The sequence below is a fragment of the Onychostoma macrolepis genome, chromosome 07 (genome assembly GCF_012432095.1).
Source record: "Onychostoma macrolepis isolate SWU-2019 chromosome 07, ASM1243209v1, whole genome shotgun sequence".
Taxonomy (NCBI): Eukaryota; Metazoa; Chordata; class Actinopteri; order Cypriniformes; family Cyprinidae; genus Onychostoma; species Onychostoma macrolepis.
Genome location: NC_081161.1, coordinates 12,905,848 through 12,919,073, shown reverse-complemented (window position 1 = coordinate 12,919,073; position 13,226 = coordinate 12,905,848). Strand labels below are relative to the sequence as shown.

General features: G+C 37.5%; 1 protein-coding gene across 3 annotated transcripts in view; it reads left to right on the top strand.

The window, feature by feature from the left end:
- LOC131543604 (collagen alpha-1(XXV) chain) overlaps nt 1-13,226 on the top strand; it is a 471,411-nt gene that overhangs the window by 400,680 nt on the left and 57,505 nt on the right. For all 3 annotated transcript variants that reach the window (XM_058781122.1, XM_058781121.1, XM_058781120.1), the window contains 3 exons: nt 5,180-5,212; nt 5,332-5,367; nt 6,517-6,561. In XM_058781122.1, coding sequence (XP_058637105.1) covers nt 5,180-5,212; nt 5,332-5,367; nt 6,517-6,561 — 114 coding nt within the window. The remainder of the gene's footprint in view (nt 1-5,179; nt 5,213-5,331; nt 5,368-6,516; nt 6,562-13,226) is intronic.

Below are 13,226 nucleotides of genomic sequence, written 5' to 3'. Positions count from 1 at the left end.
CTACACTTATGGTTTCCTACAAATGTAGAAAATACAAAGGATTAGGCTACAACATCACTGAACTAAATTATACCCATATGCAAATCACATTTTGTATTAATATATGTTTATTAACAATAAAGATTAAAAATAAGAAAGATGCACATTACAAATACGTCGTTGTAAATGTGACCCTGGATCACAAAAGCAGTCTTAAGTCGCTGGGGTATATTTGTAGCAATAGCCAAAAATACATTGTATAGGTCAAAATTATTGATTTTTATTTTATGCCAAAAATCATTAGGACATTAAGTAGAGATCATGTTCCATGAAGATGTTTTGTAAATTTCCTACTGTAAATACATCAAAACTTTATATCTCTGCCAAAATTGTCCTATCCTAACAAACCATACATCAATGATGTATAAATCTCAATTAAAAAAAAAAAAAAAAAAAAATTGACCCTTATGACTGGTTTTGTGGTCCAGGGTCACGAATGAGAAACTGTGATGAGTTGTGCAGCAGTAATAACGTAACAAAAACATAAAATTTCAAGAAAAATTATCATATTTATTCAAGCATTTAACATTTATAAGTTTAATTAAACGTCAGTAATGAATGCATAAATTATAGCGATCATGAAGGTCCTCTTTCCCAAACGCGTACAATAAGATTTAGTTGATACAGTATCAACTCCCCATCAGTAGTTCTATACAACCCCATCAGTTGTGTAACTTAGAGAACAACTTTTGTTATGTTGAGTTTGTGAGAAAAATAAGTTGTGATAACTAGAAAACAACTTTTGTTATGTCGAGATCACGAGAAAACAAGAAGGGGAAAAAAAATGTATGGCCGCTTAGAACTTCCGTAGTAATAGAGAGCGTGTCACCTGCCTCAAGATCATTTACTGTTTGCACTTCGATTGAGGCACATAAACAAACAGAAAATGCTGCTACTCCTCTGCCTGCCCTAGATGAGTCTTCAAACAGAACATGCCACAGCCAAAGTGAATTAATATTAAAAATCATGCGCATCAATCGCAGTGTCGGGTGGCTGTACACAGTGAGAGATCTTGAGACTTGCGCGACGCTTTGGTGCCACGGGATATGTGCTCCATAACCGACAAAAACTTAGTGCTGCTTTTTTATTATTTATTTTATTTATTTATCTGATAATATTGTGCACCCACTAACTAAAATTATTAGGTAGTAATAATAGTATTATTGAATGGGTTCCATAAAAACAGCAGTGTGAATATGGCTTGAGACACACAATACAGAGTTTTAGAGTGTTTTAGAGAGATATATATATATAGAGAGAGAGAGAGCAATAGGTTAAAACCATATAGTGACTTTTCCCCCTATTTCTCATGCTAAATCTGTCTGTAAATCCACCTTTTTCAAAGCTTATTTTTTGCTTAAATTTTCTACCCTGGTGGGGCATATCCCAGACCCCCTGTCTTGTACAAAAGCAATATCACACCTACTCGCAGTTGTGCTGCTGTTCCAAATATCAGCAAGCCTGTGATTCAGTGGCCCACAGGTAATTACAGTCATGATGATATTTGGAACAGCAGCACTCTTGCTCGTTACTTAAATATTTTCTGATGAATTTCATTATGCATTAATACATTTGGGATATTTTTTTTTCTCTTTATTTCACACATCCGATTAAACTTCAGTGCAGAATATTTAGCTGTTTTGCTATTTAAGCTATTTTGAAAATTTTGCTATTTTGATTTGTGTGTCTGTCATTGGATGGTGTTAAATACATATCTGAGGTTTCGTCCCAGTAGGCATGCATAATTACAACAATGACTTGGTGTTATGTGTATAAATATTTAACTGGGTGTGTAATTAGTGACTTGCCATGTAGCGCAGTTCCCACTAAAATCATTAAGATCTCAGAGGTGGAAAAATCCTCTTTGGGTCAAAACATAACACAAATAAACTCTGTAATTGTATTTCTAAAAGGCTTTTTGGTTTTGGAGGTTTGGGCAGCAGCATGGTCTCACGGCAGTTCCCTGCAATCTTAAGGTTGCAGCCCTCCTGAGAAGAGTGGCGCCGGTTCAAGGACTGGCATATCCACACTACAGTCTTTGAGAAACTCTGCGGCTCCTCTTGTTCTGTACAGAACAGATTCATTAGAAAATAGCACAAATAAATGAACCAGTCATGATGTTGATTGAAGCTTCAAGAACACTTCTTCACTCATCATAGGCCTTGGTGAGCTTTTATATTAGAAATCACACACTTCATTACCTCAGTTATATGTGATCTAGTAAAATGCCTTTAGTTGATTTATCTGACATGTGCCAGTATCACAGTTCCATTAAGTCAGTCCATAAACTGTGCAAGCGGTTTTCTTTATAATGAAAAGCTGATCTTCATGCTGACAACATCACTATTCCATTACCTTTACCTCAGAGATCCTCAGTAAAAATCAAATCCTGTCTGGATAATAATGACTGTGACTGAGTCATGTAATATTTAATTATTTTTGTATGATGCTTCTTCTCTGTTATTTTGATCTTTTGGTTGAATACCATAACTACGGCTAAATCTTTTTGACTATTTTGCCTTTTTTCCCAGAAAGCAAAAATGAAGTGCCTTACATCAAGCAATCTGTCAGTGACCCCCCTCGGCTGTCGTTTATTTGTTAGCAACAAAATAATGACACTCACTTTCAATAGGTTATGTTCAGTGGCAGTAGCTGTTGTGTTGTTACTTGTTCATCTTTTGCCATGTGATCTTTTAATACTCTTGGTTTATTATGAGTATTAAAAAATGATCAAAACCTTGTGTCTATTTGTTAAGGCATGTTGCAAAGTTTTTTATGAGACCGAATAAGTCATGTTTAAGCATTTCATATCATGCTGCAGTTCTTCTGAAAAACAAATGAAATACCATTAACAACAGCAAAGAAAACAGTTTACTTTTTGCTGACAAAACAGAAGTGGTATTGGCTGTAATAGGTTTTTGTAAGTCATTAGTCTGCATGGCATTTCACGCTTGCAAACTGGTGGCTTCTGTAATGGAATAACATAAGGCCTGGAGACATAACTTAATCAGAACCAGATGTGATAAATTGTTACCAATGTAAATCTCTGCCAATATTTGACAGGTGCACAACAGAATACACGTTGATGTATTGTGCTTTCAACTTTATACTGATCTATAAAGTAGAAAAAGATATGCCTTTGGGCCTGACAGTTCATCAGCAACAGATGAGGGGAAATAATTTTATATAATTTCTTGGCATAGCTTACTCATCCATTCATTGAGCACTAATAATATTCATAGAAAATGCAAAAGATGAAGCGTGAAGGTGCTGATTAGGGCAGAACAGAAGTAGTTTACTGACAATTGAGCTATAACTGTTATGCATTTTATGGCAGAAAAAAATGCAGCAATTAAAGCTTGCATTATAATGATGACTTTAAAAGCCAGGGCATGCTTTCCTGAACTGCCTCTGAGCTCAAGATGTACGTGAAGTGGAACTGCAAATTCGGCAGCAGGCAGTGGGCCTAGCTCTTTCCCACCAGCACCAATCATCCTCTGCCAGCTGATCCACACTGCACTGCACAAGTCCCCAAGATGTCTACCTACTCTGAAATTAATGTTATTAAGCTTTCATATTATTTCTGCTGTTGCAATGAAACCAAAGATAACTAAAGTATGCGTTACTTCATTCTTTGTTGCTTAATAGCAGAAAAAAAGACATAAAAGCATAGATGTAGCCAAAACAACACTTGGCAGCCAGTTTAAAACAGCACTAACCTTAAATTAAAAGTATTTTTATATGCATATGCATTTTTGTCTGATGTCTGATCACACCGTATAAAGATAAAACTTGCTAAAATAAATCAGAAATCAAAAGATGGAGAGGTTTCTCATTGCATGTCTTTCTCAAGGAGATTGAAACCAGTGTTTTTTCCCGATTTTGCTTTGAAGCGGGAAGATATTTTCACATCATCTGCTGCACCTGTGCATCCGCTGTACCAGCTCTCTCACCCAGACTGAACTCAACCATCCAAACATTAGTTTAGAAGACATTAAGATGATTACTATCATCATTAGAAGTTCATTCTCAGTGATATTTAACCTCATTAATGCAATGGAATGTGGAGATTTAAATGGTGCATGGAAATTTGAGCATAATAGTACAATCAAGGTACTAACTGATGTCTATTAAAACAGAAGCTAACCTTAAATGAACAGAATGGCCTCCATGAACTTGCACCATGATGCTCATGACCTCACTACAAAATTCCTACTAGGGATTATACCAAATCAATTCTAGCTTAAAAACCATAGGCATTTCTAGACTATCTTCCATGTCGGCCCCTTAAGAACTGGCTTCCTGCACTTGTTAAAATCTGTGATTGTGATCTCTTTTCACGTTTACTTAAAACAGTGGCTGCAGGAAGATTACTGAGGTTATTTCACTCTGAATCCCCCTCTTACCAGATGTTAAAATAACTTTAACATTTTTTACATTAAGTATTATCCTAACCCAGTAGCTCTGTTCCCATTAAATTACAACATAAAATGCAACTAAATAAGCCTGCTGAGCAAGATTTTACAAACTCCCTTTGAAATCCTAGAATCGCCGGTGTCACGGTCCTACTGGAGCCAGGGAAATGCGGGGACCAGGAGTTTCTTCCAACATAGACTTTATTTTGGAATTGTAGGAATGCAGGACACACGAGTAACGATTAACAGCTGACACGGAGACAGGGAAACACCGGGCTTATAAACATAAGGAAATCAGACAAGGAGAACTCAAACAGGTGGGGAACAATCAAACACGTCTGGGGACAAATCAACTAATAATCACGGGAACAGGAACAAACCAAATATGGGCACGAGAGGAGGGGAAACACAAGACAGGACTGACAGCCGGGTGGTGCATACATATTTTGCCTTAATAGAACAATATTATGACATTATGTTGTGACAATTTCACAGCAGAATGACCTTTCTGCATAAATGATGTGATACAATATACCCAACCCAAACAATCTCATTCCTCTGTTTTTTACAGCTGTTTTATGCACCGGTTTAACTAGAGGCTTTCACATGCTCAGCAGCATTATGACTTCCAGAATTTCTCCCCACATGGAATGAAGAAGATACTACAATTTCAAATGGCTTAGTTTTATCAAATATATTTACCATGATTTTTATATCTCTCACAGGGTGATGCTGGATCCTCTGCTGCTGGAATCAAGGTAAGACAGGACCTCAGAAATATTGTTTGTCTCTAAGTCTGTGTTTTTAATAAATCCTACTTGTTATCTTTCATTTGGTGTATGCAGATGAGCCCTTATAAGCATTCTTATTATTACAGGGTGAGCCTGGCGAGCCAGGGCGCGGAGGACAAAAGGTAAAATTGTAGAGCTTATATTGTACTCCAAGCCAGAGTATACACTTATGAAAGATATTGTTTGGAATAATGCGTCTTAATGACAGCTGATTGATTAATTGAGAACACTGATCAATTGTTTTAATAAAACATGTTGTCATTAATGATTAACAAAAGAGCATTATACTGTACTAACTTTGTTGCACCTTATGGCTGTAAAAGGCCAAGCTTACCAACATTTGCTTACTGCTTATAAGCATGTGAATGTCAGGCACCAATCTGACGAAAAAAAGAAAGTGTTTTTAGCAAGGACAACTTTATAGCCCATTGTCAGATGAACTGAGAACACACTTTCCACCTGATAAAAAGCATAAATCTACACCATGGCATTACAGTTTGTCTACTTTGGTTTTTTTTGTGTTTGCATCACATTTTTATTACTGGTTCTTGTTCTGTCCAGTAAAACACTGTTAGACTTCTCTGAATAATTAATCTGCTCCAAATTCAGTATGAGACCCAAGAGAACAGTTTGAGTTCTGCTCTTACAGAAATGTTCATCATATTTACAGCACTTACAGGAAGTCTTGTGAAAACATACAATCGTCAAACTGCAGTCTGGGATCTATTTAACCTCACCATTTTAGCACTAGTCCTACTCACTTTTTACATGTTTATTTATTTTGGCAGAGTATGTATGACTAACTGTGACATGACTTGATGTATTGTGTTAATGCTTCTGAAAATTAAACTTTTCTACCTCTCATTGTGTACTAATACACTTATATTACGCAGTAATATCATAATATATTTTATGGTCTAATGGGATCCATATTATCCATATTATCTTTTGGCATGAGAGATAAGCAGAACCTTCAGATATAATTGTATAGCCCTTCCAATTTTAGTAGGCCACTATATGCATTGTGGGTGGTAGTACCATTAATTTGAAAAGTCTGATGGAAATGATCCAACAACAACACCAATAGATAGCCAATATGTCTTCGCTTTAACTAGAATCTTGATGGTTTTCACTTTAGTAGGTGAACCAGGGCCAATCTTTTGATACTGTGGGTTTAGAGGAAACCAATTGTGGTTGAGCTGGGTTTCCAGGCTCATCACCAGAAGTGGTGGCTTGGTTTGGCTGTAATTTGTTGCACTTTTCCTACATAGGGTGAGCCAGGACTTCCAGGGCTGCCTGGACTCCCCGGGATTAAGGTAAATGTTGTGTCTTCATAAACCTAAAACCTCTGTTCCCACCCATCCCCCATGTCCAGCAGCCAATATCATGTCTAGAGACTCCTTAACAGTTGTTGAAGTGCGACTATATTGTGTCCATGTATCCTTCACATTAACCTGTTTGACATGGCTTAATTTAGTTTTAAACAGTGTGCTTTATATTGGTTTATCCAAATGCACATTATTGGGATTCATTGGTTGTGGAATAATTTGGTAATGATTCATCAGTGAATTAGATTTTTGCCTTTGCCCAGTTTATCCTAGTATTCTTATACCCAGGCTTGAGATTTTTCAATCAGAGTTCACAACAGTCAAACAGTGCATTAACATCCTGAGTGTGTCAAATCATACAGAACACTCTTCCAGAAATTCCACCACTTTGTATATTGTAATGGAGAATTGTTTTCTTGCCTTCTGAACTGAAAATTAAAAGCTGATTGCAGATGTTCATGTTCCAAATTGGCAAAATATATTTTTGAAAATAATGAGAATGTGAGTGGAAAACCACTGGAGCAATGGGAAAAAAAAGTTTGCAATTCAAAGAATGCTCAAATAGGCATGAGCTAATGCTTGTTGCTGTTTTGGTTTGTTTGCCTGTATACTTTTGTACGCTTACAACCTGTTGGCCTTGTAAAAATCCCTCCCTTTTTATATAACCCTGGTTTCACTTAGAGGCTGAAGGATCTGAATGCTAACATTGTGCAAATGTGATGCTCTCATGTTCTTTTTAAGGTTTCTGAAAGACCTGAGACCTTTACATCTACACACAGTGTTCATTGCTTGAGTAAGAGAGGTTAGAATGTTTTCATTAATTGGCACTGAAAATATCAACAAAATATCCCAACTCGTCACATATTGATGCTTGGTCAGGACCTCTTTGGTGATGCTTTTTGGTACAAGGTACCCCTTTAGCGTCACTTTTCGACATGCAGGGTCCTCCATGGTTTTCATTTGTTTGTCTTAATTTAATGGTTTGCATGCATTTGTAAAATAGAAATAATTTTATATAAATTTATACTTTAATTGGAGCATCTAACCCCACCCCTACCCACTTCTGAACAATATAAAACGCGTAACAGGCAAATATAAGTGCAGTCACAGATATTTATTGCAAAAACTGACAATAAACAAGCAGTATAAAAAAACAAGTATTACAAACAAGTTGTGATGCTTTCCAAGTCTTCTGAAGCCATACCTTTATGCAAAGAAGAGAATAAAACATAAGGGGCCGGTTGCACCAGCTAGACATAAAAAAAGCTGCGTGTAAGCCCTATGCTAGGCTTTGCAACATCCAGCTTTACGATAAATATTTACACCTGTTGCGCCAACTAAAACTACGGTCAGGCGCAACTACGCCCGGCGTAGACGATGCGCGTCCGCGCTGACACATTCTCCCGCAGTTATAGATATAGCTGAGACGACGTTCACGCTGCAGTGACTACAACTACTAATATCCCAGCAAGCACAGAACGTTCCCCTAACGTTAGTTTTTGGTTCCCGTTATGGCTACAAAAAAATAACCTAAAATAACGTTCCCAGAACGTTGCAGGGTGGTTATTATTAAATAACCTAAAAATAACTTACAGAGAACGTTCCCTAATGGTTAGTTTTAGGTTATTTTTTTGCAACCATAAAATAACGTTCCCAGAACGTTGCAGGGTGGTTATTTTTAAAATAACCTAAAAAAAAAAAATAACTTCTAGAGATCAATGGTTAGTTTTAGGTTATTTTTATAACCCTGTAAAACTATCTTTCCAATGAAAATGTTTCAGATGTTTTTTGTGTATTGACCTATAAGGAGCCCTGAAATTTGTTTAATGCAGCATTTATTAAAATACAGAAATTATATCAATTAAAACAAGTTTTACATTTTATAATATTAAGCCAGGATTAAGCAGGGAGTGATAACAGAAATCATAACTTCGTTTGTTTCATCTTCTTATGCCATGCACTGTCTGAATACTGGATTCTGATTGGCTGGCAGGTGTTAATTAAATTCGTTGAACCGCACAAGTAGTTCCAGGTCAGTTTAATCATGTTCTATCCACCTTTTTCTTGAGGTAAAAATGGGCGCGGCCATTTGTAAATTCTATGGGTCTAGCTTCCGGTCTCATCGGAGTCCAGCTATTTTTAGCTGTACAAAACAGTTCGTTTTGATGCTTGATATTGAAAATTAGTGTGTCTTATCGTATTATTTTAATGTATTTTCTTAATTATGAACACACTGGTTTGTAGTGCAAACATTTTTACCGTTTACTGCACGTTGTTATTCTCCTCGTTATTTACCTATAGCGGCTAATGAACCAGAAGTCTCACCCATAGGCTTACTTCCGCGTTGAAGAAAACGGTGGATAGACGGTTTCATCGGGCGCATGCGCCTGGACCTATGTTAACTTCCGGTCTGTGTTTGTTTATCGGTCTTGTTAGTGGCGCCGGCTACAAACCCAGTTAAAGTTAAAGTGATAAGTAATGAAGTTGGGCTCAGGTTGTTGTGCTGTGGGATGTGTTTCACATACATTTATTTATTTGTGGCGACCCACCACGATATCAAAACGGACCGATTTTCCAAATGGCTTCGTTGAATAAACATGAGCACGTAATGCAAACACTAAGGAACTGTCTTTAGAAAATGTTCGATGTCATTTTCATTTCATCTAGCAAGTTATATGCCTGATAAAGCAGCGTTTGTGAGCTCAGCGCTGCTTTGTGTAATGTACAGCTCAACAGCCGTTTCCGGGGAAACCTCTAGTTCTCCCGCTTTAAAGCGCCTCCTGCTGGCAGAGAATGAATTTGCATTTTTAATAAGTCCGTCCAAGTAGTTAATCGCTGCATCTCAGTCTGTCTGATTTACGCAGCAAACATATTTTGCTTGTTATCAAAACATAATCTACTCTAGAGGGACTGTTGTTACTGATTGTATTTGGATGTCTACCGGAAGTTAAGTTAGGGCCACAAAAGCATGCATGCGCAGTAACGTTTGTTTATGTTGTTGCCGTTGTATACATTGGTAACCATAGTAACATACAGTTACAGTTAAATAGTAATACAGACGAAAATAACAGTCATTTTTATCGTTCCGGTCAAATATTGCAGCGCGAATATTATTAACATCTTTAATATGTGAATGCTGGCAAATGACCATGGAATAAACGGGATATTCAACAGCTAGCTGTGCATTAAACGATTTGAATGCACTTCGCGGAGGCAACCACCCTCCGCGTCTGGTGGTTCTTCGCCTCCACATCGGGCATTCAAATCGTTTAATGCACAGCTAGCCGTTGATTATCCCTTACATATACTAAGTGCGCGCCTCTGATCCGCATGCGGCCACGCGCTGCTCCATGATGCGCTTTCATCTGAAGAGAGCCGCGTGCTCGCATAATTTAAAAATTAACGGTCATTTCGTTTTACTTGTTTACTCCTACTCGCTTGATTATCGATCTATTTATTGAATGATTACTTAAAATGAATATAGTTATGACAGTAAATATGATTTCGGAGGGATTTGACATGCCTAACTGAAGAGAACATGATGTTAAGCGAGAAATTGTTTGGATCAAAAGAGGAGTGTCCCGCTGTACAAACTGTACACTTCAGTGGTAAGAAATGAATGTACTGATATCCTACTTTAAGTCAAGTAATTTTTTATTATTTTTTTAATATCTGTGAATAAACGTCATATTTTATAAACAATACATTGTGTGAAGTAATTTTTATTTGGTGCTGAAGAAATAAAATATTGGTAACTTAGCTACCCCGTAATGGACAGATTTAATCTTACATATAATAGTTGATGTGCTCAGATTATTTTTTATTAATTAAACAATAGATAAAAACAAGATATGGTTTTATAATACTGATTAGGCGTCCATACGGATAATTTCCATGCCATTTATACTACACTGGTCTTGTGTGGGTAAATAGGTTAGGGAAACGTTATAATAAACGTTAGGGTAACGTTAGAATAACCTTCTAAAAACCAAAAACTAACGTTCTGGGAACGTTAGAATAACGTAATGGGAACATTCTATTTCAGTTAAGAAAACTTTCCTGGCTAACCAAAAACAAACCATAAAAAATAACGTTCTTGGAACCAAAAACTGACAAGGTTTGACAAGGCTGACAAGGTTTCTTCTGGTGCCATTTTTTTAATTTGCCCACACAGGATGAGCTTTATTGTGGATGGAGACGGCTATCGTGTCTATTCCTCTAACAAAATAAATAGTTTTGCCTCGGAAGACTTGGAATATTAATACTTTTTGAATAAATAATTTTTCTTTGATGCGAGAGATTCGCGATGAATGGGTCCACTTGGCTAAAGGGGCTAAATTCTGGACACGAGTGACAAGACCGCTAACACTCCCATCCGTGCAAATCCCAACACATTTATCCCATGACATGCCTGCATCCCGTATATCCATCCAGAGCATCAAAAAATGCCGGTTGTGTGCTCTGGAAGAGACCGACAAAAAAGAATGTCCTCCTCAACATTACCATTTTTTTACATATCTGACATAGGTAAGCAACTGTACTAGCCCTGCAACATAAGTTGTCTCATCAAGCTGTAGGGCATAGTACTGGCTTTGCATGATGTTAGCTAGCAATTGCTCTTTAACGTCGCCAAAGAGTATAGAAGACCAAGAAGCGAAACTCTGATGCGTTTTGGGTATAACAGCCACTAGGTGGCGCTTCGGTAGCATGGCCACCATTTTGGGGTGAAAATTCCAACTGGACAATAGCACAGATACACAGAAATAGACCAAATAACAACGAAAGAGAAGTCAAAGTGGAATACAAGAACGCAATGTTGAGCAATCTACTGCAAAACTATCAGTTCAACAGTAAAAATCTTGCTTTTCATCATTTTTTCAAAGACCCTGACAGGTGAATATTCACAAAAGTGTAAAGAATATTGTTTGTTGAAGTATATTGAAGTGGGACGTAGCGCTGTCTTTATGCACCTGCTAACTTTTAACTGTTTTTAGTCTAGTAGTAAACTAGAATACTTTTAGGAACTGCAGGTCCTAGCCATAGAAAATGATTTATATCAGGGCTCCTCAAATCTGGACCTCGAGATCCACTTTCCTGCAGAGTTTAGCTGTAACCCTAATCAAACACACCTGAACAGGCTAATCAATGTCTTCAGGATCATTAGAAAATCACAGACAGGTGAGTTTGATCAGGGTTGGAGCTAAACTCTGCAGTGGATTGGACCTCCAGGGTAAGATTTGAGGAACCCTAATTTATATGGATAACACTAAGTTATGAGCTTATTCAACTTTACACATTTACAATTACTTACTATATTATTTACTATTACTCCACTAGGTCTGAAATATACATTGCACGTTTTAATCCCCTGGAACAAAGGGAAGACTTTAAAATAAAGTCTGTACAATAAACTGTTAAAAGGATTTGATGATCTAGTGATTGTACATTATTGATGTCATCATTCAGGCTGTATTTCAGCTTTAATGCACGGTTTATTAAACAAATCAGCTGATATTTGCCATAGCGACAGCTAAAATCTAGTGGAATGCAGAGTCGCTTTCACCCCAAAATGGCGGAAGCGCAAGGCTATAGCAAGCCGTTTTGACTTATTCTCAGGATATGAATTCTTGATATCAACAATTCAGTTTTTACTAGTTAAAATATTAATTCTTGATCAATTTAATTGTCACTAGTGACAATGTTCATTTCTGAAAATGTATTTCTGATATCAACAATTGGGAAGGTAATTTCCGATATCAATTTAATCCTTGACATCAACAATTTAATTATTGCTATCAGAAATGAACACTGTCACTAGTGACAATTAAATTGATCAAGAAAAGACACTTTTACTAGTAAGAATTGCATTTCTGACATGTGAAATATCAGTAGTACAAAATTAATTCTTGATATCAACAATTGATTTTGAATGGCAGCCAATGGTGACATAACTAGTGAAAATACAACTACAGGTATCAACAATTTAATTCTTGATATCGTAAGCGTCCTCCATAAGTCTGGGGGGGAAAATAGCTCAGGAGATCAAATTACACAAGTCACCAGGCAGACTGCCAGTCCAATTTTTCTTTATTCTTCAAAAAAGGTGGGGGGGAAACAGGAATAGGGAAAAACCTCAAACTCAGATAATTCTTCTTCCTCAAGTAGTCTTTGTAGCAGCCAATTACATCTGGATGGGAGGCAGAGGAGATGCAGTATTAGTCACAGGTATTTGATCTACTCACGTCCTCCAGTAGGCCTCTATCCTTGAGAGCTCAGTTGGGGTAGAACCAGTTCAAAGCCTGTTCTCTCTAGCTGCCAGCTGCTCTAGCTGCCAGCTGCTCTAGCTGCCAGCTGCTCACCTCCCTCGCTTCCTCTCTTCTGAGGCTTGTTTGTTCCCTTTTATGTGTCTGCTAACTGGCCCAACTGCCTACAGCTGAGGCTCCCCATCAGCGGGGAAACAGTGCACACCTGTGTTGGAGGAGCTATCCCTGGTTCTGAACATTACTGGGTACCCTGCTCTTGTGTCCTCCTCTGCCAGTGCTTTCCATGGTGCTGAAGGTGACATGCGCCATGTTGTGAGGGGCCCTGCTTCCTTCTAGCCCCCACATACCCCCTTTTCCAGCTTCGAGCTCTGGCTTGGAGAGTCTGTCCCA